General features: G+C 50.1%; 2 protein-coding genes across 3 annotated transcripts; both read left to right on the top strand.

Moving 5' to 3' along the window:
• Window positions 1-3,826: 3,826 nt before the first annotated feature.
• LOC137440563 (alcohol dehydrogenase 1-like) lies at window positions 3,827-8,872 on the top strand. The gene is made up of 9 exons (XM_068136804.1): window positions 3,827-4,031; window positions 4,927-5,028; window positions 5,909-6,050; window positions 6,155-6,242; window positions 6,358-6,577; window positions 6,704-6,964; window positions 7,273-7,408; window positions 7,905-8,043; window positions 8,628-8,872. Exons 1-9 carry the CDS (start codon window positions 4,014-4,016, stop codon window positions 8,650-8,652), a joined length of 1,131 nt encoding a protein of 376 aa, XP_067992905.1. The 5' UTR covers window positions 3,827-4,013; the 3' UTR covers window positions 8,653-8,872.
• A 4,479-nt stretch (window positions 8,873-13,351) lies between these two features.
• Window positions 13,352-21,150, top strand: LOC137440562 (alcohol dehydrogenase 1-like). 2 transcript variants are annotated; one of them, XM_068136803.1, is made up of 9 exons: window positions 13,352-13,536; window positions 15,601-15,702; window positions 16,583-16,724; window positions 16,829-16,916; window positions 17,032-17,251; window positions 17,378-17,638; window positions 17,824-17,959; window positions 19,367-19,505; window positions 20,091-21,148. In XM_068136803.1, exons 1-9 carry the CDS (start codon window positions 13,519-13,521, stop codon window positions 20,113-20,115), a joined length of 1,131 nt encoding a protein of 376 aa, XP_067992904.1. In that variant the 5' UTR covers window positions 13,352-13,518; the 3' UTR covers window positions 20,116-21,148. The 2 variants fall into 2 exon arrangements, with proteins under 2 accessions (XP_067992904.1, XP_067992903.1); XM_068136802.1 differs by lacking the exon at window positions 13,352-13,536 and adding an exon at window positions 15,311-15,391 and having other exon boundaries at window positions 20,091-21,150.
• Window positions 21,151-25,085: the final 3,935 nt, after the last annotated feature.

Genomic DNA, 25,085 nt, shown 5'->3' with positions numbered 1-25,085 from the left:
ATAGAAAGAGTGATTGGACATTGGAATGGGCTGTCCAGGGAAGTGGTGGAGTCACCATCACTGGAGGTGTTTAGAAAGAGACTGGATAGGGTGCTTGGTGCCATGGTTTAGTTGATTAGTGTTGGATGATAGGTTGGACTCAATGATCTCAAAGGTCTCTTCCAGTCTGGTTAATTCTATTCTATTCAGCTGAAGATTAATTTGTTTGTGTGATTGTGCATGCAGCACAGTGCCATGCATAGATTGTGCCATGCAGCATGCCTTCTCAGAAAGCATCCAAGCCTTGGGAGGAAGCAGGAACAAGAGCCCTGTGTAAGGAGGATCTGCCATAACCCAGAGCAAAGAGCCCACACTCAGCACAGGGAACGCTCCTGCTCATGTTTCAGCTCAGCTCAGCACAGCACAGCCCCAGCACTGCACCAAAGGCAGCACAAGGCAGGGCACTGTTTCAAAGCACAGGACAGGCAACAGAGTCAAGGAGTAAGAGGCAGCCTTGGCAACAACAGCATAAAAGCCAAAGGAAGGAAGCAGCAACAGCACATGAGCTTTGTGGAGGCAGCAGCAGCACATGAGCTTTGTGGAGGCTCAGCTGCTGAGGTGTTCCCTTCAGCAGGATTTGAGTCTACCCCATTGCTGTATGACCCATGCAGCTGAGTCAGGGAGAGGCTGGATGAGAAACAAGTTGGCCTGTCCTGAGGCACACCTGCCTGCCCTACTGCAATCAGCTGCCTTTGGCCCCTCCACTGCTGCTGTTTCTCACCTTCACTTGCCTTACACACTTCTCTCTGGCTCCATCTCATCTGGGTGCAGGCTGAAATCTCAACCAAAGTTCATCAAGGAAATGACAGCTGTTGCCACTGTTCTCCAGGGTCACTTGGCATGAATACATGTTTGCTGCATGAGCTTATCCTTGGGTAAATTCTGCTGAAGCATCAATAACAGAATTAATATTTGCCTTTATCTTATAGCTGAAAAATATTGAAGGGTTTGAACTAATGCAAGCAGGGGCAATGATAAGACCTGTACTTAGCCCTCATAAGGGCATTTCAGAGTCTACTCCACAAAGGCATTTGTAACAGATATTCTTCCATTTCCCACCACTTTCATACAGATAGGAAAGCCCACAAAGGGAGCCAGAACACTGACTGAAACTTGTTATTAAAACTTGTCTGATATGTCAGGACATAAAAGATTGTTGGATACAGATACAGATCACATTTTAATCTGACATTAAAAGGTTAATCATTCAATGCCTACTGACATACAAGTTTGATTTAATTTGCCTTTTACTCATTGATGAAGAAAGAAAATATTCCTCATTTCAGCTTCACACAAAGCTGCACAGCAACAGGAGCTCAGAATTAACTTCCCCCCTCCCTTACTCACATGCACTTCAAAGATTGTGCAGGGCTGCCAGCTGTCCATTGCACTTTGTAACTGCAAGCAGGGCAGCCAGCAATTCTGAAATCTCTGTTGTCTTCGTATCAGTGTTGGGTTTGCAGATTTGATGGGGAAGAGTTTCACAGGGATGTTTTGACAAAAAGTCATTTTACACATAGACTCATAGACTGCATCTAGTTGGAAGGGACTCTGGAACATCATCTTGTCCAAGCCCTCTGCAGCAAGCAGGGATATCTCCAACTAGATCAGATTGCACAAGGCCCTGTCAGGTCTCCAGGGATGTAGCCTCCATCACATCTCTGGGCAACCTGCTCCAGTGTTTCACCACCCCCACTGTGAAGAATTTCATCCTTATGGCCAGTCTAAGCCTACCTTTCTCATCCTATTGCTACAAGCCCTTCTAAACAGTCCCTCCCCAGCTTTCCTGTGGGTCCCCTTCAGACACTGAAATGTAGCTATAAGGTCTCCCCAGAGCCTTCTCTTCTCCAGGCTCAACAGTCCCAATTCACTCAGCCAGACTTTGTAGGAGAGATGCCCCAGCCCTCTAATCATCTTTGTGGCCCTCTTCTGGGCCTGCTCCAGCAGGTCCGTGTCCTTCTTGTGTTGGGGGCCCCAGAGCTGGACATGGTACTCCACGTCAGTTCTCCCCAGAGCACAGCAGAGGGACAGAATCTGCTGGCCACACTCCTTTTGATGCAGCCCAGGATATTATCTGCCTTCTGGGCTGCAAGTGTGCATTGTTGGCTCACATCCATCTTCTCATCCACCAGTATCCCCAAGTCCTTTTCTGCAGGGCTGCTCTCAGCCCCCAGCCTGTATTGATATCGAGGATTGCCCCAACCAACTCACAGTATTTGAAAAACCTGTGGTTTAAAAGTTCAAATGCTAGCAACCATACAAGATACCAGCCATGCAGCATTTCTCCCCTGGAACTGCTCACCAACTCTTGCAGAATATAGGCAATTCAATGGTAATCAAATCCAACTATGCTAAGGTGTAGTAGAATGGGCAAAGGAAAAAGGCCTGCAGGACTATCTGGCCTTCTGATAAAGATAAGGAATGCCTGCAGGGCTGTCTGGCCTTCTGATAAGGATAAGGAATGCCACAGAACACAATGGATTTAGCTGAATCATCAAGAAGTGTTGCAAGGGCACTGTAGTCGTGTAATCGTGAGGGTCGTAAACAAGTAGGGGACTTGAAACAGGAGACATCTGTTGGCCCGTCCGGCAGGAAAGCAGGATGTTAAAACCGCAAGAGGTGGGGTTGACATGTAATCTGTAACCAATAGTATGTTACCAAGTAGGCATAATTATAGTAAACTGTATATAAGATGTGTCTGATGCTCAATAAAGTTGGATTCCGCTGATCACATTGATCGTATAGCGGCCCCTTCTTGCAGCACTAAGGCTCAGAAGCCGTGCAAAGTGAGTCTTCAGTGAAGCACTGGAACAGCAGTCCACTATCAAAGCGGATCAAAGACTGCAAACATGTGAAAGCAACTAATCCTGGAGAAGAAACACATCTTTGCCCACTAAGTCTGGCAAGTGAACTGACAGGATAATAGGCACAAAGAAGGTCACGTGAATCAACTGTGGAGCTGGGCGTCTGCAGCATGAGCCTACAGAGTAATGCCTGCCTGATTCATGAATGATGCTTTCCCCGCTCTGTCCCCCCTGACCAGCACTAATCATGCTAAGCACCCTGAATACAATACAGAAAGGCAGCCCCTGCCCTGCAGAGCTGTAGCAAACCTGGTTTGGGTGGATCCACACCCATGCGCTTCACACATGGCCAAGAGAGTGCAGGTAAGACAGCACTGTTGTAGCTATTGCTGAACAGTGCTTGAAGAGGATCAAGGACTCTCCATTTCTCACTCTTCATCTTGCAGCAAGCAAGCTGGGATGGACAGAGGGTTTGAAGGGAGTCCTGCTGGGACAGTTGATCTGGATAGACAAGAGGGATGTTCTGTCCCATATATTGTCATGTTCAGAAATGAAAATTGAGAGGTAGTCTTTCCAAGGTAACTGTTGCTCAGTCCAAAAGTCTTCTATTAGAAAACAAGAGTGACCAAAATCTGTGATGCTTTTAGCCTTACCATTGCAAGAAAGAGATAACTTATCAGGTAATCAAATCTACATTGCACTGCTCATGAGGTATGTTCAGCCCAGCAGAGATTCCACTGCCCCAGCACTGCACCGAAGCCAGCACAGACCCTCAGAAGCCACATCACAGAGCACTGTGACGCCACTCGCCTCCTTCCACACATGCTAGAAGCAAGCAACAAGGAGAGATCTGGCTGAGCTCTCTGTGCTTTTCATGCAGGGAAGGCAAAGCATGGCCTAAATGCAGAGCCACCAATGAAAGCCTCCCTCGTGGACTTCAACCTGCTACTCCCCCACTCTCAACACAGATATTAACCGCAGCTCTGAGCTCTCTGGTCACAGTTCCACAGCAGGACTCCCTTCATGCTCCCTGCCTCACTCTTTAGCTGTAGGCAGAGTGCTCCACCTCCACAGCTGTGCTGTTTTGCAACTCGGAGCATCAGCCGGACGAGCGACAGCTTCCCTCCATCCAGCCTGCTGTGGAAACGGCAGAAGCTCGGCTGAGACCACATGGCCACTTCTGGAAAAGTAAGGACAAGGTGTTTCCATTATTCTTTTTCAAGGTTGCTTGCTCCTGGGCAAATGTTCTGAAAATGGCTCAGCCTCCACACCTCTGCTGTGCACCCTCTTTCCTCTCACCTCATTCCCCAGCTGACCAAACCCCTTTGAATTACATCAGCTGCTGCTTCCAGACCATCACACCTGTCAGGACCTGCCTTAGGCACTGCATTCCTCTCCTGCTCTGCCTCTCAGCTCAGCAATGGAAATTCCAAACCCTGCTGCTCTGGAGAGCCTCCCCTGCTCAGCCCTGCTCTGTGCTCCTGCTTTGGCAGGGAAGCACAGCTCTTCACAGGTGCCCTCTTGCGGCCATTCACCTCCTCTGTTCTTCCTTGCCTCTTGTCCCTTTTCAAGCTGCAAGCACAATTTTGCTGATGTCAAAACAGCTTTGGATTGATGGGATCATGGTTTGGGTCATGCCACACACAAATTCTTTCTTTGGCAAGGGAAACATTATTCAGCAGTCAGAGAGATGGGAAGCATTCCTTAACCCATCCTAGGTACCTCAGGCCACTGTCTTACAAGACCAACAACAAAGCTCTTACTAGGCCTTGCCACTAGGTAGGCTCCACGTTGCCCATCACAGCACAATCTATCTATTAACATGTGATGACATCAGGAAAAACCCACAGCCATGAAAACCCTCAAAGCCCCTAAGGGTATGTCTCATACTCTTTGTGTGACAAAGCACCACTGGGGTTTCCTCACACCTTCAAGCAGGCAAGTGTTTACTGAACATCACTTGGCTTGGTGAACACCTGAGAACCACTGAGTTCCTGCAGCCCTCTGTTAGGCAACAGACTGTCCCTCAGCATGCTCCACAGGCAAACATGCCATGCAGTGTAATTGCCTCTGTTGCTTCCAGGTGATCAGATGCAAAGCTGCTGTTGCTTGGGCCGTGGGCAAACCACTCTCTGTGGAGGAAGTGGAGGTTGCACCCCCAAAGGCAGGTGAAGTCCGTGTCAAGGTAAAAACAGATTTCACTGTTTCTTGTCTCCCTGGTGGGAATTCCTCTTCTTGTGGCTAGACCTTGAATGCACCTGGCAGGGACTGGTGTTACCAATGCCTATTGGTAGCAGTTTCTCAGTACCAGTGAGAGCATTTCTAACCCTCTTTCTCTACCCATCTAAACCTATGAAGGAAGCCTTCCATGGTAAATGCTCATAGCTTATGATGCTTCTTGGTCTCACACATCATTCACCTGCAGATTTCACCCTGTCATCAATGTTAAGGCAGTGGGAAGTTCTAGAGAACCTCATCCTTCAGTAACATGACTAGATCCTGGGCAACAACAAAATCAGATCATCCCTGGCACTCAAACTTTGAGATTGCTGTTAGAAAAAAAGGATTCCAGCCTGTGGATAGCACTGCAGGGCTCTAACACAGCTTGTTGCTGCTGCACACCAGCAGCCATGTCATACCCTTGAACTACTCATCCCAAACATCCCATAGCTCTTGGCAGTGGCCCTGCTCAGGTCATCAGAAAGGACAGTCTTCACATGATTAACAAACTCTGTGGCACACCTGAGCACAGCACAACAATGGACTCTCCTGCTATGTTATGTCAGGCTCTTTCAGGCACAAGCACCTGGGATTTTCCTTTCCCAGAAATCTGGGAGCCAGAGACACTCCACACACTAATCTCCTGCCCCTACAGCACAGCTCAGAGGAAAGGCACTAGAAGCATTCTGTGTGAGTGGAAGCAGAAAGCCTGTCCTGGGCACACTATACTGGCATGGGGTGGCAGAACCAGTGGTAGTGGGGATCATAACAGCCCTGTGAAAATTACTGTTACAAAGTGAGCTCAGCAGAGGCCAGATATCACCTCCTCTTTCCTCTCCAAACAGATGGTGGCAACTGGCATCTGTCGCACAGATGAAAACCTTCGGCAAGGTCTCTTTCCTAATATAGATTTCCCAGTTATCCCAGGTCACGAAGGAGCAGGGCTTGTGGAAAGCATTGGAGAAGGAGTGACCTCTGTGAAAACAGGTAACAGAACCATGCACAAATACACACCCAGGATTCAGCTCTACAACAGCTGTTGAGAGTCTGCCAAGGGACAGAGACCTACTGCAGCATGTTCATCATTCCAGGTGACAAAGTCATTCTCCTTTGTGTTCCTCAATGTGGAAAATGCATCTTCTGCCTGAATCCTGAGTCTAACTTCTGCCTGAAGGCTCAGTGAGTTTGCTCTGCCTCCCCCTACACCTAAATTGGGTCAGCTGTCTCTCAGCAAGTCTGACACCCCCACAGGTGCTTTCCTAGATGAAAAAGCAGTGCTTCTACCTCCCAACAGCTTCCATGAATCACAGTGTTTGCTACCTGACAAGACCACTCGGTTTACTTGCAAAGGGAAGCAGATTCACCACTTCATGTGGGTCAGCACCTTTGCAGAATACACTGTGGTCCCAGAGTATGCTGTTGCCAAGATCGATGCTGCTGCACCTCTAGACAAAGTCTGCTTGCTTGCTTGTGGGTTTCCCACAGGATATGGGGCTGCCATCAACACTGCCAAGGTTGGTATTCAGGCATGACCAGGAAAAGCATCCCACAGCCACACTCACCCCCTCACCAGCCCTGTGCAATCCTCACCAACCTTCTCCTCCTCCTGCTGGACACTCACAGGACCCCATGTTGTGCAGGTAAAACCAGGCTCCACCTGTGCTGTCTTTGGCCTGGGAGGAGTTGGCCTCTCTGTTGTCATGGGCTGCAAGGCAGCCGGAGCTTCCCGCATCATTGCCATTGATATCAACAAGGACAAGTTTGCCAAGGCCAAGGAGCTGGGAGCCACCGACTGCATCAGCCCTCAAGACTTCACGAAGCCCATCCATGAGGTGGTCATTGAGATGACAGGCTATGGTGCAGACTACACCTTTGAGGCTGTTGGGAAACAAGAGACCTTGGTAGGTGGCATTTCAGCACGTGTCCTCCCTGCCACTGCTTTCACAGGCTCCCATCAGGGCAAAATTCACCTGGGTGGCCTGTTCCTTGCCTGCTGCCTGCACTGCTGGGCACATGCTTGGAAGGAAAGGTTGTCTTTGGGAGGAAGCAACAGAGAGGCTGCAAAACAGACACTGAGCACTCCATGTCTCCTTCACAAAGGAGTATGCATCTTCAGATGCCTGCGGGAGGGGCAGATGCCTGCACAGAAAGAATGCCTGCCTGACAAATTCAACAGCACCTTCTCTAACTCACCTATCTGTCCCATCAGGCTGCTGCCATGACTTCCTGCAATGTGAGCACTGGCACATGCATAATGGCTGGCGATCCAGAAGCTGGTTCAATGCTTACAATCGATCCTATGCTTCTGCTGAGTGGGCGTGCATGGAAAGGGTCTATGCTTGGAGGTATGAAACTCAGGAGAACTTTTCTGGCATCTCAACTTTTACCTTTCCAGATTCTGATTTCCAAATATCTGTGGAACACATGAATAACTAGCCCCTTGAAAGCAAGTTTTCCCATCTGAGCTGCATCCTCAACTCTAGCACAAAAGATACTTTCCCGCATAGTCACACCTCACTAAGCTCTGGCAAGAATACTTCCAGTTTGCCAGTGTCCCAGGAAGTCTCTTTGAGAGGGCTTTCAAGACAAACAAAACCAAATAAGAGCACTGCATTTCCATAGTACAGGCATGAAGCATGCTAATAAACCTGTTACTGTTTCCTACAGTGCAACACACACACAACTGTCTGTGCTAACCCACTCTCATTCCAAGGAGAGGAATACATCTCACAACCACCAGACACCACAATTGGTCATCGGTCCAAACTTTGACAGGAACACATCCTTACCCAAACAGCATTTCCCCTGTTATGCACCATAGCTGCTCTCTCCTCTTTCTAGGGTGGAAGATGAGAGATTCTGCCTCCAAATTAGTTTCCAGCTATTTGGAGAAGAAATTCAACTTGGATGTGCTAATCACCCACACGCTGCCCTTCCCTAAAGTCAATGAGGGACTGGAGCTGTTACGTGCAGGAAAAAGGTGAGACCCTGACCAGCAGGAGGGAGGTACAGCAAAGGCCACCTCCACCTACAATTCAAAAAGCCCAAACACTCTGCAAGGCAGGCCATGCAGCATGCCTTCTCAGAAAGCATCCAAGCCTTCGGAGGAAGCAGGAACAAGAGCCCTGTGTAAGGAGGATCTGCCATAACCCAGAGCAAAGAGCCCACACTCAGCACAGGGAATGTTCCTGCTCATGTTTCAGCTCAGCAGAGCACAGACCCAGCACTACACCAAAGGTACCACATGGCAGGACACTGTTTGAAAGCACAGGACAGGCAACAGAGTCAAGGAGTAAGAGGCAGCCTTGGCAACAACAGCATAAAAGCCAAAGGAAGGAAGCAGCAGCAGCACATGAGCTTTGTGGAGGCTCAGCTGCTGAGGTGTTCCCTTCAGCAGGATTTGAGTCTGCCCATTGCTGTATGACCCATGCAGCTGAGTCAGGGAGAGGCTGGATGAGAAACAAGTTGGCCTGTCCTGAGGCACACCTGCCTGCCCTACTGCCTGCTCCTGAACACTCCCAGCCACTACACCTCAAATCCCCTCCTCTTCCCTCCATGTTTCAGCATTCGCACTGTCCTGCTCTTCTGAAGGATGCAGCCAGGGGAGGCCAGGTTCAGGCACCAATGCAGCAGACACTCTCCTGGATTGGGCCCTTCTTGCCAGCACATCATTTTGTGGGGTGCAAGGAGATGAGGGTGAGGAATGTGCTGGCACTGATCCCACTGCCAGTGCTCCTGTTCCTGGAGGAGACACACAGAGACACCGCTCCTGGGAAAATGCTTTAAACCAATAAAGGGTTTCAGTCCCACTTGTCCCATGTAGTGCTCTGAACTGACAGAGGCCCCAGGGGGCAGGAGGAGCTCTCTCTCATACCCCATGTGCTTCCATCTATCATAGTATCAGTCAGGGTTGGAAGTGACCACGAGGATCATCTAGTTCCAACCCCCCTGCCATGGGCAGGGTCACCCCACACTAGATCAGGCTGACCAGAGCCTCAATCAGCCTGGTCTTAAACATCTCCAGGGACAGGGCCTCAACCACCTCCCTGGACAACCCATTCCAGGGCTTCACCACTCTCACGGTGAAGAACTTCCTCCTCACATCCAGCCTGAATCTCCCCACCTCCAGCTTCATTCCATTCCCCCTAGTCCTATCACTATCCTGTCCTCATAGGAGAGGTGCTCCAGCCCTCTGATCATCCTTGTGGCCCTTCTCTGGACACCTTCCAGCACCTCCATATCCCTCTTGTAATAGGGGCTCCAGAACTGGAGCCAGTACTCCAGGTGGGGCCTCACCAGAGCTGAGTAGAGGGGGAGGATCACCTCCCTTGACCTGCTGGCCACACTTCTCCTGATGCAGCCCAGGATCTGATTGGCTTTCCGGGCTGCAAGTGCACACTGAGAGCTCCTGTTGAGCTTCTCGTCCACCAGCACCCCCAAGTCTCTCTCCTCAGGGCTGCTTTCCAGCCAGTCACTGCCCAGCCTGGATTTGTGCCTGGGATTGCCTCGACCCAGATGCAGGACCCTGCCCTTGCTCTTGTTGAACCTCCTGAGGTTGGCTTGTGCCCGCCTGTCCAGCCTGTCCAGGTCCCTCTGGAGGGCCTCCCTTCCCTCCAGCATGTCTGCTGCACCACACAGCTTGGTGTCATCAGCAAACATGCTGAGGATGCACTCAATGCCACTGTCCATGGCACCCACAAAGAACAAGCTTGGTCCCAGGACTGATCCTTGAGGGACTCCGCTTGTCACTGGCCTCCACTGGGACATGGAGCCATTGACAGCCACTCTTTGGGTGTGGCCATTAAGCCAGTTCCTTATCCATCTAGTGGTGCACCCATCAAACCCATGTGTCACCAGCTTGGAGACCAGGATGTGGTGCGGGACAGCTCGCCCCTCATCTATTAATTTCGTCACCTGTTCAGAGAAGGCCACCAGGTTGGTCAGGCAGGATTTGCCCTTGGTTCCCTTGGTTTCTAATGTTTCCTTGTAACTTCATGTAATGCTCAGACACACAGACATGGATGTGGTTCCATTTTTGCAAATGCTGGTGTACTTTTAACTCATTTCTATCACCCAAGTCCCACAGAACATTACTGCACAACTGTGCGTAATCTTCCCCAGAGAACAGGACTGCCACCATGAGCCAGCCCTTCTGCTCAACAGACCCTTCTTGTGGTCTGGAACATTGGACTCATAGCACTGTAATGCCTTTTGACCTCTTCTGGGTAGCTCTTACCCAAGTCTGTAGCCCTTTGAACTTCTGCAACCTTCTCATCACAATCAACAATTGCATAAACCAAACAGACTGCTGCTCTCTGTGGGATATCACCAAAATCCAAACACATCAATAGATTTGTGTGAGATTTGGGGGTAAAAAATCGGGTTTGAAAAACATCTAAATCTAGATGAAACACAATTCAATCGTTTTACAATAACTCTGCCTTCAATCAACTGTCCTCACACTTCACCCAAGTTGCCATGTGAAAAACGAGTTCTGTCGTGACAACAGCGTCCTCTGCTGGCCAGATGGCTGTCCAAGTCCTGAAACACCACTGCTTTGAGAGCTGACCAACTAATGATGTTTTAAAGACTAACAACGACATGCATAGATAGTAGAAGACAATGTTCTGAGGTGCAAGCAAGGAGCTTCCAGCACAAACAATCCCTAACTTGTGTCTTGAAAATTTCCATTGCACTGTTGGAATAGAATAGAATAGAATAGACCAGACCAGACCAGACCAGGTTGGAAGAGACCTTCAAGATCATCACATCCAACCTATCATCCAACACCACCTAATCAACTAAACCATGCAACCAGCACCCTATCAAGTCTCCTCCTAAACACCTCCAGCAATGGTGACTCCACCACCTCCCCGGGCAGCCCATTCCAATGGGCAATCACTCTCTCTGTGTAGAATTTCTTCCTAACATCCAGCCTGAACCTCCTCTGGTGCAGTCTGAGACTGTGTCCTCTTGTTCTGGTGCTGCTTGCCTGGGAGAAGAGACCAGCCCCCACCTGGCTACAACCTCCCTTCAGGTAGTTGTAGAGAGCAATAAGGTCACCCCTGAGTCTCCTCCTCTCCAGGCTAAGCAACCCCAGCTCCCTCAGCCTCTCCTCATAGGGCTTGTGTTCCAAACCCCTCACCAACTTTGTTGCCCTTCTCTGGACTCGTTCCAGCAAGTCAACCTCCTTCCTAAACTGAGGAGCCCAGAACTGGACACAGGACTCGAGGTGTGGCCTAACCAGTGCAGTGTACAGGGGCAGAATGACCTCCCTGTTCCTGCTGGCCAAACTATTCCTGATACAGGCCAGGATGCCATTGGCCCTCTTGGCTGCCTGGGCACACTGCAGGCTCATCTTCAGCCTGCCATCAACCAGCACCCCCAGGTCCCTCTCTGCCTGGCTGCTCTCCAGCCACTCTGACCCCAGCCTGTAGCACTGCATGGGGTTGTTGTGGTCAGTGTGCAGAACCCAGAACTAGGATGTGTTAAATCTCATGCCGTTGGACTCTGCCCATCTGTCCAGCCTGTTGAGGTCCCTCTGCAGAGCCTCTCTACCCTCCAGCAGATCAACTCCTGCCCCCAGCTTGGTGTCATCTGCGAATTTACTGATGATGGACTCAATGCCCTCATCCAGATCATCAATAAAGATATTAAAGATCATGGGGCCCAGCACTGATTCTTGAGGCACACCACTAGTGACTGGCTGCCAGCTGGATGTGGCACGATTCACCACCACTCTCTGGGCTTGGCCCTCCAGCCAGTTCCTAACCCAGCACAGAGTGCTCCTGTCCAAGCCATGGGCTGACAGCTTGGACAGGAGTTTGCTGTGGAGCACGGTGTCAAAGGCCTTGCTGAAGTCCAGGTAGACTACGTCCACAGCCTGCCCTACATCCACCAGGCAGTCACCTGAACATAGAAGGAGATCAGGTTGGTCAGGCAGGACCTGCCCTTCCTAAATCCATGCTGGCTGGGCCTGATCCCTTGGCCATCCAACATAGTTGAATCAGCACATAAAAGATGAGCTTTTTGTGGTTTCCTTGCTTTTCAGTGAAAGCAAATACCTAATAACTTTACATGTGAAATTCACAGAGTGACTTATGTCCATACCTAAAACATTAAAACTATTTCATTATCCCAGTTTCATGTGTCTCTACAACAAAACTGTCATGGTCACTTTCATAATTCTTTTTAATACAAGAAAGCTGCTGAGGGACTGTTTACAAGAGCATGTGGAAACAGGACACAGGACAACGGGTTTTAAACTAGGGAAGGGAAGAGTTAGACTGGACATTAGGAAGAAGTTCTTTACTATGATGGTGGTGGAATTTACTAATATTTTGGCCCCATTCCAGCTTGCTGTCATCCCAGGGAAATCTCTTTGAAACAGCAAGCTTTCAAGACAAACAAAACCAAGTGCACGGCATTTTCATTGTATTACATAGGCATGAAACATGCTAGTAAGCCTGTAACTGTTTCATACAGATACCATACACACAACTGTTGATGCAAACCCAACTCTCATTCCACGGAGATGAGTATGTCTCACAAGAACCAGGCACCAAAACTGGTCCTCAGGCCTGACATTCCAGGAACACTATGCTACCAAAACAACATTTCCCGTATAATTCACTGAGGAGCTCTCTCCTCTTACTAGGTTGTAAGATGAGAAACTCTATCCCCAGATTAATCCAGGACTTTTGGAGAAGTGGAGACAAGACCAATGTGCATGGAGGATCTGTCATAACCCAGAGGGATGAGCCCAGCTCAGCACAGGGAACCCACCTGCTCATGGTTCAGCTCAGCAGAGGGATGTTCTGTCCCATATATTGTCATGTTCAGAAATGAAAATTGAGAGGTAGTCTTTCCAAGGTAACTGTTGCTCAGTCCAAAAGTCTTCTATTAGAAAACAAGAGTGACCAAAATCTGTGATGCTTTTAGCCTTACCATTGCAAGAAAGAGATAACTTATCAGGTAATCAAATCTACATTGCACTACTCATGAGGTATGTTCAGCCCAGCAGAGATTCCACTGCCCCAGCACTGCACCGAAGCCAGCACAGACCCTCAGAAGCCACATCGCAGAGCACTGTGATGCCACTCGCCTCCTTCCACACATGCTAGAAGCAAGCAACAAGGAGAGATCTGGCTGAGCTCTCTGTGCTTTTCATGCAGGGCATGGCCTAAATGCAGAGCCACCAATGAAAGCCTCCCTCGTGGACTTCAACCTGCTACTCCCCCACTCTCAACACAGATATTAACCGCAGCTCTGAGCTCTCTGGTCACAGTTCCACAGCAGGACTCCCTTCATGCTCCCTGCCTCACTCTTTAGCTGTAGGCAGAGTGCTCCACCTCCACAGCTGTGCTGTTTTGCAACTCAGAGTATCAGCCGGACGAGCGACAGCTTCCCTCCATCCAGCCTGCTGTGGAAACGGCAGAAGCTCGGCTGAGACCACATGGCCACTTCTGGAAAAGTAAGGACAAGGTGTTCCCATTATTCTTTTTCAAGGTTGCTTGCTCCTGGGCAAATGTTCTGAAAATGGCTCAGCCTCCACACCTCTGCTGTGCACCCTCTTTCCTCTCACCTCATTCCCCAGCTGACCAAACCCCTTTGAATTACATCAGCTGCTGCTTCCAGACCATCACACCTGTCAGGACCTGCCTTAGGCACTGCATTCCTCTCCTGCTCTGCCTCTCAGCTCAGCAATGGAAATTCCAAACCCTGCTGCTCTGGAGAGCCTCCCCTGCTCAGCCCTGCTCTGTGCTCCTGCTTTGGCAGGGAAGCACAGCTCTTCACAGGTGCCCTCTTGCGGCCATTCACCTCCTCTGTTCTTCCTTGCCTCTTGTCCCTTTTCAAGCTGCAAGCACAATTTTGCTGATGTCAAAACAGCTTTGGATTGATGGGATCATGGTTTGGGTCATGCCACACACAAATTCTTTCTTTGGCAAGGGAAACATTATTCAGCAGTCAGAGAGATGGGAAGCATTCCTTAACCCATCCTAGGTACCTCAGGCCACTGTCTTACAAGACCAACAACAAAGCTCTTACTAGGCCTTGCCACTAGGTAGGCTCCACGTTGCCCATCACAGCACAATCTATCTATTAACATGTGATGACATCAGGAAAAACCCACAGCCATGAAAACCCTCAAAGCCCCTAAGGGTATAGTTTCATTCATTCATAGTTTCATTCATTCAGGGTTGGAAGGGACCACAAGGATCATCAAGTTCCAACCCCCCTGCCATGGGCAGGGACACCCCACACTAGACCAGGCTGGACAGAGCCTCATCCAGCCTGCTCTTAAACACCCCCAGGGATGGGGCCTCGACCACCTCCCTGGACAACACATTCCAGGGTTTCACCACTCTCATGGTGAAGAACCTCCTCCTCACATCTAGCCTGAATCTCCCCACCTCCAGCTTCATTCCATTCCCCCTAGTCCTGTCACTACCTGAGATCCTGAGAAGTCCTTCCCCAGCCTTCCTGTAGGCCCCCTTCAGATACTGGAAGGCCACAATTAGGTCACCTCGGAGCCTTCTCTTCTGCAGACTGAACAGCCCCAACTCCTTCAGTCTGTCCTCATAGGAGAAGTGCTCCAGCCCTCTGATCATCCTTGTGGCCCTTCTCTGGACACACTCCAGCACCTCCAGATCCCTCTTGTAATAGGGGCTCCAGAACTGGAGCCAGTACTCCAGGTGGGGTCTCACCAGGGCTGAGTAGAGGGGGAAGATCACCTCCCTCGACCTGCTGGCCACACTTCTCCTGATGCAGCCCAGGATCTGACTGGCTTTCTGGGCTGCAAGTGCACACTGAGAGCTCATGTTGAGCTTTTTGTCCACCAGCACCCCCAAGTCTCTCTCCTCAGGGCTACTTTCCAGCCAGTCACTGCCCAGCCTGGATTTGTGCCTGGGATTGCCTCGACCCAGATGCAGGACCCTGCACTTGCTCTTATTGAACTTCATGAGGCTGGCTTGTGCCCACCTCTCCAGCCTGTCAAGGTCCCTCTGGATGGCCTCCCTTCCCTCCAGCGTGTCTGCTGCACCACACAGCTTGGTGTCATCAGCAAACTTGCTGAGGGTGCACTCAATGCCATTGTCCATGTCACTGACAAAGATGCTGAACAAGCCTGGTCCCAGGACTGATCCCTGAGGGACTCCGCTTGTCCCTGGCCTCCACTGGGACATGGAGCCATTGACAGCCACTCTTTGGGTGCGGCCATCAAGCCAGTTCCTTATCCATCTAGTGGTCCACCCATCAAACCCATGTGTCACCAGTTTGGAGACCAGGATGTGGTGCGGGACAGTGTCGAAGGCTTTGCTCAGGTCCAGGTAAATGACCTCATACTCTTTATGTGACAAAGCACCGCTGGGGTTTCCTCACACCTTCAAGCAGGCAAGTGTTTACTGAACATCACTTGGCTTGGTGAACACCTGAGAACCACTGAGTTCCTGCAGCCCTCTGTTAGGCAACAGACTGTCCCTCAGCATGCTCCACAGGCAAACATGCCATGCAGTGTAATTGCCTCTGTTGCTTCCAGGTGATCAGATGCAAAGCTGCTGTTGCTTGGGCCGTGGGCAAACCACTCTCTGTGGAGGAAGTGGAGGTTGCACCCCCAAAGGCAGGTGAAGTCCGTGTCAAGGTAAAAACAGATTTCACTGTTTCTTGTCTCCCTGGTGGGAATTCCTCTTCTTGTGGCTAGACCTTGAATGCACCTGGCAGGGACTGGTGTTACCAATGCCTATTGGTAGCAGTTTCTCAGTACCAGTGAGAGCATTTCTAACCCTCTTTCTCTACCCATCTAAACCTATGAAGGAAGCCTTCCATGGTAAATGCTCATAGCTTATGATGCTTCTTGGTCTCACACATCATTCACCTGCAGATTTCACCCTGTCATCAATGTTAAGGCAGTGGGAAGTTCTAGAGAACCTCATCCTTCAGTAACATGACTAGATCCTGGGCAACAACAAAATCAGATCATCCCTGGCACTCAAACTTTGAGATTGCTGTTAGAAAAAAAGGATTCCAGCCTGTGGATAGCACTGCAGGGCTCTAACACAGCTTGTTGCTGCTGCACACCAGCAGCCATGTCATACCCTTGAACTACTCATCCCAAACACCCCATAGCTCTTGGCAGTGGCCCTGCTCAGGTCATCAGAAAGGACAGTCTTCACATGATTAACAAACTCTATGGCACACCTGAGCACAGCACAACAATGGACTCTCCTGCTATGTTATGTCAGGCTCTTTCAGGCACAAGCACCTGGGATTTTCCTTTCCCAGAAATCTGGGAGCCAGAGACACTCCACACACTAATCTCCTGCTCCTACAGCACAGCTCAGAGGAAAGGCACTAGAAGCATTCTGTGTGAGTGGAAGCAGAAAGCCTGTCCTGGGCACACTATACTGGCATGGGGTGGCAGAACCAGTGGTGATGGGGATCATAACAGCCCTGTGAAAATTACTGCCACAAAGTGAGCTCAGCAGAGGCCAGATATCACCTCCTCTTTCCTCTCCAAACAGATGGTGGCAACTGGCATCTGTCACTCAGATGAATTCCTTAGGGAAGGTGGCATTGCCAATATAGATTTCCCAGTTATCCCAGGTCATGAAGGAGCAGGGCTTGTGGAAAGCATTGGAGAAGGAGTGACCTCTGTGAAAACAGGTAACTGAACCATGCACAAATACACACCCAGGATGCAGCTCTACAACAGCTGTTCAGAGTCTGCCAAGGGACAGAGACCTACTGCAGCATGTTCATCATTCCAGGTGACAAAGTCATTCTCCTTTGTGTTCCTCAATGTGGAAAATGCATCTTCTGCCTGAATCCTGAGTCCAACTTCTGCCTGAAGGCTCAGTGAGTTTGCTCTGCCTCCCCCTACACCTAAATTGGGTCAGCTGTCTCTCAGCAAGTCTGACACCCCCACAGGTGCTTTCCTAGATGAAAAAGCAGTGCTTCTACCTCCCAACAGCTTCCATGAATCACAGTGTGTGCTACCTGACAAGACCACTCGGTTTACTTGCAAAGGGAAGCAGATCCACCACTTCTTGTGGGTGAGCACCTTTGCAGAATACACTGTGGTCCCAGAGTATGCTGTTGCCAAGATCGATGCTGCTGCACCTCTAGACAAAGTCTGCTTGCTTGCTTGTGGGTTTTCCACAGGATATGGGGCTGCCATCAACACTGCCAAGGTTGGTATTCGGGCATGACCAGTAAAAGCATCCCACAGCCACACTCACCCCCTCACCAGCCCTGTGCAATCCTCACCAACCTCCTCCTCCTCCTGCTGGACACTCACAGGACCCCATGTTGTGCAGGTAAAACCAGGCTCCACCTGTGCTGTCTTTGGCCTGGGAGGAGTTGGCCTCTCTGTTGTCATGGGCTGCAAGGCAGCTGGAGCTTCCCGCATCATTGCCATTGATATCAACAAGGACAAGTTTGCGAAGGCCAAGGAGCTGGGAGCCACTGACTGCATCAGCCCTCAAGACTTCACGAAGCCCATCCATGAGGTGGTCATTGAGATGACAGGCTATGGTGCAGACTACACCTTTGAGGCTGTTGGGAAACAAGAGACCTTGGTAGGTGGCATTTCAGCACGTGTCCTCCCTGCCACTGCTTTCACAGGCTCCCATCAGGGCAAAATTCACCTGGGTGGCCTGTTCCTCGCCTGCTGCCTGCGGGAGGGGCAGATGCCTGCACAGAAAGAATGCCTGCCTGACAAATTCAACAGCACCTTCTCTAACTCACCTATCTGTCCCATCAGGCTGCTGCCATGACTTCCTGCAATGTGAGCACTGGCACATGCATAATGGTTGGGGTACAGAAAGCTGGTTCAATGCTTACGATCGATCCTATGCTTCTGCTGAGTGGGCGTGCATGGAAAGGGTCTATGCTTGGAGGTATGAAACTCAGGAGAACTTTTCTGGCATCTCAGCTTTTACCTTTCCAGATTCTGATTTCCAAGTATCTGTGGAACACATGAATAACTAACCCCTTGAAAGCAAGTTTTCCCATCTGAGCTGCATCCTCAACTCTAGCACAAAAGATACTTTCCCCCATAGTCACACCTCACTAAGCTCTGGCAAGAATACTTCCAGTTTGCCAGTGTCCCAGGAAGTCTCTTTGAGAGGGCTTTCAAGACAAACAAAACCAAATAAAAGCACTGCATTTCCATAGTACAGGCATGAAGCATGCTAATAAACCTATTATTGTTTCATACAGTGCAACACACACACAATTGTCTGTGCTAACCCACTCTCATTCCAAGGAGAGGAATACATCTCACAACCACCACACTCCAGAAATAGCATTGGAGGTTTTTTCATTCAATATTCTTTCCACCCTCAGTTATGACCAATGTGGTTCTGTTAGAGATCCCTGTCTGTGAGCTGAAGAGACTCTCTTAGCAGTAGCTCAGTGTCAGAGAGTGTGTAGCTACAGTGTAGAATTCATTATTCTGGGAACTGATATTGATATGACTCAGCTGACAGTTTTTCCGCTTGCTAGCATGGCCCTTTCACAACATAAGCTACTTTGTCCATCTAACACTGTGCTAGGTGATTGCCATGCTTTCAAACAGGCTGATTATGAGATTTTTGAGTTTTGTGAAGCTTCCTTTGGCTGATTGCACTGGCCTATGTTTCCTGTGGGTGCTAGTGCAAGTGCTATAATAATAGAAATAATTGTACTTTTTCTGATCAAGCATACTGTGTCCAGTTCTGGAGCCCCTATGACAAGAAAGACATGGATGTGCTGGAATGTGTCCAGAGAGGGGCCACGAGTATGATCAGTGAGCTGGAGCTCCTTTCCTATGGAGACAGACTGAGACAGGTTGCTCTAAGGACAGAAGGCTCTAAGGAGACCTCATTGTGGCCTTCCAGTATCTGAAGGGGGCCTCCAGGGAAGCTGGTGAGGGACTTTTTAGGGTGTCAGGTAGTAGTAGGACTAGAGGGAATGGAATAAACTAGAAGTGGGTAGATTCAGATTGGATGTTAGGAAGAAGTTCTTCCCCATGAGGGTGGTGAGACACTGGCAGAGGCTGCCAGGGAGGTGGTGGAAACGTCATCCCTGGAGGTTTTTAAGGCCAGGCTGGATGTGGCTCTAAGCATCCTGATGTAGTGTGAGGTGTCCCTGCCTGTGGCAGGGGGTTGGAACTGGATGATCCTTCAGGTCCCTTCCAACCCTGACAATTCTATGATTTTATGATTCTATGAACTGCTCATCAGTCCCAACTTTGACAGCAAAACTGCCTTACCCAAACAGCATTTCCCCTGTTATGCACCATAGCTGCTCTCTCCTCTTTCTAGGGTGGAAGATGAGAGATTCTGCCTCCAAATTAGTTTCCAGCTATTTGGAGAAGAAATTCAACTTGGATGTGCTAATCACCCACACGCTGCCCTTCCCTAAAGTCAATGAGGGACTGGAGCTGTTATGTGCAGGAAAAAGGTGAGACCCTGACCAGCAGGAGGGAGGTACAGCAAAGGCCACCTCCACCTACAATTCAAAAAGCCCAAACACTCTGCAAGGCAGGCCATGCAGCATGCCTTCTCAGAAAGCATCCAAGCCTTGGGAGGAATCAGGAACAAGAGCCCTGTGTAAGGAGGATCTGCCATAACCCAGAGCAAAGAGCCCACTCTCAGCACAGGGAATGTTCCTGCTCATGTTTCAGCTCAGCAGAGCACAGCCCCAGCACTGCACCAAAGGCAGCACAAGGCAGGGCACTGTTTCAAAGCACGGGACAGGCAACAGAGTCAAGGAGTAAGAGGCAGCCTTGGCAACAACAGCATAAAAGCCAAAGGAAGGAAGCAGCAGCAGCACATGAGCTTTGTGGAGGCTCAGCTGCTGAGGTGTTCCCTTCAGCAGGATTTGAGTCTGCCCCATTGCTGTATGACCCATGCAGCTGAGTCAGGGAGAGGCTGGATGAGAAACAAGTTGGCCTGTCCTGAGGCACACCTGCCTGCCCTACTGCCTGCTCCTGAACACTCCCAGCCACTACACCTCAAATCCCCTCCTCTTCCCTCCATGTTTCAGCATTCGCACCGTCCTGCTCTTCTGAAGGATGCAGCCAGGGGAGGCCAGGTTCAGGCACCAATGCAGCAGACACTCTCCTGGATTGGGCCCTTCTTGCCAGCACATCATTTTGTGGAGTGCAAGGAGATGAGGGTGAGGAATGTGCTGACACTGATCCCACTGCCAGTGCTCCTGTTCCTGGAGGAGACACACAGAGACACCGCTCCTGGGAAAATGCTTTAAACCAATAAAGGGTTTCAGTCCCACTTGTCCCATGTAGTGCTCTGAACTGACAGAGGCCCCAGGGGGCAGGAGGAGCTCTTTCTCATACCCCATGCGCTTCCATCTTATGTTTCCTTGTAACTTCATGTAATGCTCAGACACACAGACATGGATGTGGTTCCATTTTTGCAAATGCTCGTGTACTTTTAACTTATTTCTATCACCCAAGTCCCACAGAACATTATTGCACAACTGTGCATAATCTTCCCCAGAGAACAGGACTGCCACCATGAGCCAGCCCTTCTGCTAAACAGACCCTTCTTGTGGTCTGGAACATTGGACTCATAGCACTGTAATGCCTTTTGACCTCTTCTGGGTAGCTCTTACCCAAGTCTATAGCCCTTTGAACTTCTGCAACCTTCTCATCACAATCAACAATTGCACAGCATATCATGAACACACAACTGAGCTATCAAAGATTAACAACTTCTATTTTGTCTGCCAATTTACAATAGTTTCTGCACATCAGGCTCTCTGTGCCCTGCTATAGAAGTTACTGACGTGGCTCTTGTCTGCTCTGTAAACATAAACCAAACAGACTGCTGCTCTGCTATGAGAAATCACCAAAATTACTCACTAAATGTCTGAACTGAGCTCTAGCACCTCCCTACTGAGAAACACCACAAGAAGTTCCTCCCCATAAACAATCTGTTTCCCTAATATTGCAGGTGTTTCTGCACAACCTTAATTTCATACTAACAACAAATCTCAACACAGGGAATCCATTAGCCTCATAACTCCGTAACAAATGTAACAGATTTGTGGAGGATTGGGACAAAATCTAACCCCAGATGAAAGACAATTTGTTCTACAATAACTCTGCCTTAAGTCAAATGTCCTTGCACTTTAAAGACTGTTTTAAACACACTGACGAGCTGCTTCTGGACAAGATGGAAGGGCTGGATTTCTGCAGGGCTCAAGCACAGACCTGCAGTGCTCAAGCACAGGCCTGCAGCAGACACCCATGGCGTATGTTTGCCCTGTGCACAGCACTGCATATGGGCACACAATGTGTGCAGCTGCCAACTCAGCAGGGCGTTCTGCATCCTCATTGCTACACTCGGCTACCAGCCACAACCCAGTGAGTGCCAGTGGAGCGATGCTCAACTGCCCTCTCCTCCAGCTGGCAAAGAGTTACTGCTAGCTTTCCAGAAACTTGGAAGATTCTCCTGTCTCTTCCATAATGATCACTAACTGGGCAGGACTTCAAATGCCAGCAGATAATTACAGAGCCAGTGCAGAGGAGGGCAACAGAGCTGGGGAAGGGCCTGGAGAATAAATCTTAGGAAGAGCAACTGAAGGAGCTGGGACTGTTTAGTTTGAAAGAGAGGAAGCTGAGGGGAGACCTCATCACTCTCTACACCTGAAAGGACATTGTGGAGAGGTTGGTGCTGGTCTCAACAGGTAAGTAGTGATAAAACAAGAGGGAATGGCCTCAAGCTGCAACTGGGTAGGTTTAGACTGGACGCTAGGAAAAAAATTCTCACAGAGTGCTGCCCAGGGAGGTGGTGGAGTCCCCAAGCCTGGGTGTGTTTAAAGGTGGTTTGGATGTGGTGCTTGGGGGCATAGTTTAGGCGCGACCCTTGTGGAGTAGGGTTCTGGGTTGGACTTGGTGATCCTGAGGGTCTTTTCCAACCTGAACATTTCTATGCTTCTGTGATAAAAGATCAGCTTTTTGTGGTTTATTCGATTTTTAGTGAAAGCAAAAACCTGAGAACTTCAACCACAAAATTCTGCAAATTACTTAATGCTGCAGTAAAAATAGAATAGAATAAACCAGGTTGGAAGAGACCTTCAAGATCATCATGTCCAACCTATCACCCAACACCACCTAATCAACTAACCCATCTAACCAAGCACCCTGTCAAGTCTCCTCCTGAACACCTCCAGTGACGGCGACTCCACCACCTCCCCAGGCAGTCCATTCCAATGGGCAATCACTCTCTCTGGGTAAAACTTCCTCCTGACCTCCAGCCTGAACTTCCCCTGGCGCAGCCTGAGACTGTGTCCTCTTGTTCTGGTGCTGGCTGCCTGGGAGAAGAGACCAACCTCTGCCTGTTTACAACCCCCCTTCAGGTAGTTGTAGAGAGCAATAAGGTCACCCCTGAGTCTCCTCCTCTCCAGGCTAAGGAGCCCCAACTCCCTCAGTCTCTCCTCATAGGGCTTGTGTTCCAAGCCCCTCACTAACTTCGTTGCCATTCTCTGGACTCGTTCCAGCAAGTCAACATCCTTCCTAAACTGAGGGGCCCAGAACTGGACACAGTACTCAAGGTGTGGCCTAACCAGTGCAGTGTACAGGGGCAGAATGACCTCCCTGCTCCTGCTGGCCACACTGTTCTTAATGCAGGCCAGGATGCCATTGGCCCTCCTGGCCACCTGGGCATACTGCAGGCTCATGTTCATCCTACCATCAACCAGCACCCCCAGGTCCCTCTCTGCCTGGCCGCTCTCCAGCCACTCTGACCCCAGCCTGTAGCACTGCATGGGGTTGTTGTGGCCAATGTGCAGAACCCAGCACTTGGATGTGTTCAATCTCATGCCGTTGGACTCTGCCCATCTGTCCAGCCTGTCGAGGTCTCTCTGCAAAGCCTCTCTACCCTCTAGCAGATCAACTCCTGTCCCCAGCTTGGTGTCATCAGCAAATTTACTGATGATAGACTCAATGCCCTCATCCAGATCATCAATAAAGATGTTAAAGAGCACAGGGCCCAGCACTGATCCCTGGGGGACTCCACTACCGACTGGCTGCCAGCTGGATGTGACACCATTCACCACCACTCTCTGGGTTCGGCCATCCAGCCAGTTCCTAACCCAGCTCAGAGTGCTGCTGTCCAAGCCATGGGCTGACAGCTTGGCCAGCAGTTTGCTATGGGGGACGGTGTCAAAGGCCTTGCTGAAGTCCAGGTAGACTACATCAACAGGCCTCCCCACATCCACCAGGCAGTCACCTGCTCATAGAAGGAGATCAGGTTGGTCAGGCAGGACCTGCCCTTCCTAAATCCATGTTGGCTGAGCCTGATCCCTTGGCCATCCTCTAAGTGCTGTGTGATTGCACTCAGGATGACCTGTTCCATGATCTTGCCTGGCACTGAGGTCAGGCTGACAGGCCTATAATTCCCTGGCTCATCCAACCAGCCCTTCTTGTGGATGGGCACCACGTTGGCCAGCTTCCAGTCCTCTGGGACCTCTCCAGTGAGGCAGGACTGCTGAAAAATGATGGAAAGTGGCTTGGCCAGCTCCTCTGACAGCTCCCTCAGCACCCTAGGATGGATCCCATCTGGTCCCATGGACTTGTGGGGATCCAGGCGGCTGAGCAGATCACCAACTACCCCATTTTGGAACAGTGGAAAACTATGCTGCTCCCTGGCTCCTTCTGCCAGCTCTGGAGGCCAGCTGTCTGGAAGACATTCTGTCCTGCTAGTAAAAATTGAGGCAAAGTAGTTGTTAAGTATCTCTGCCTTTTCCTCATCCCTTATCACAACGTTCCCCTCCGTGTCCGCCAAGGAGTGGAGGTTGTCCTTGCCCTTCCTCTTGCTATTAATGTATTTATAGAAGGACTTTTTGTTGTCCATCACAGCAGAGGCCAGACTAAGCTCCAAGTGCACTTTTGCCTCCCTAATTTTCTTCCTGCAAGACCTAGCAACATCCTTAAATTTTTCATGGGTTGCCTCCCCTCTCTTCCAAAGGTGATACACCCTCTTTTTTTCCCTTAGTTCCATTAAAAGTTCATTAACCATCCAGGCTGGCCGTCTGCCCCGGCGGCTCATCTTCCGGCACATTGGCACAGCCTGTCCCTGAGCCTTCAACAGTTCTTCCTTGAAGTAGGACCAGCTCTCCTGGACCCCTTTGTTTTTAAGGGCTTTATCCCAAGGAACCCTCTGAATTAGTTCCTTGAGTAGCCTGAAGTCCGCCCTCCGGCAGTCCAGAGTGGAGGTCTTCTTGCTACCCCTCTTAGCTTGACCAAATACTGAGAATTCAATTATCTCGTGGTCACTGGCCCCTAAACACCCTCTGACCACCACATCACCCACCAGCCCTTCCCTATTGGTGAAGAGGAGGTCAAGCATAGCCTTACCCCTGGTAGGCTCGTGGAGCACCTGGGATAAGAAGCTGTCCTCTGTGCATTCTAAGAACCTCCTAGATTGCCTCCTCTCTGCTATGTTAAGATCCCAGCAGATATCAGGCAAGTTGAAGTCACCCATGAGAACAAGGTCAGGCGATCTTGAGACAGCCTTAAGCTGCCTATAGAATGACTCATCAACATCTTCATCCTGGTTGGGTGGTCTATAACAGACTCCAACCAGGATGTCAGCCCTGTTGGCCTTCCCTCTAATTCTCACCCACAGGCACTCAACCTGATGGTCCCTGATCTCCAGCTCAATGGCATCTAGTGCCTCCCTGATGTACAGGGCCACCCCTCCACCCCTTCTTCCTTGCTTGTCTCTCCTGAAGAGCCTGTAGCCATCAATTGCAGCGCTCCAGTCATGTGAGTCGTCCCACCACGTCTCTGTGATGGCAACTACATCATAATTTTCCTGCTGCAGCAAGGCTTCCAGCTCCTCTTGTTTGTTGCCCATGCTTCGTGCATTAGTGTACATGCACTTCAGCTGGGCTGCTGGTTTCACCTCTGGCTCTGGCTTATCTCCCCCAGACCCCAGCCTGGGGGGCCTGGTTTCAACCCCTTCTCCCTTCGAAACTAGTTTAAAGCCCTATCTATGAGACCTGCCAATTCCC

The sequence above is a fragment of the Melanerpes formicivorus genome, unplaced genomic scaffold, assembly GCF_026170545.1.
Source record: "Melanerpes formicivorus ecotype bairdi unplaced genomic scaffold, bMelFor1.0.p_v2 SCAF_4, whole genome shotgun sequence".
Lineage (NCBI taxonomy): Eukaryota > Metazoa > Chordata > Aves > Piciformes > Picidae > Melanerpes > Melanerpes formicivorus.
Note: the sequence above shows the minus strand (reverse complement) of the source record. Positions and strands in the feature narration are given on the sequence as shown.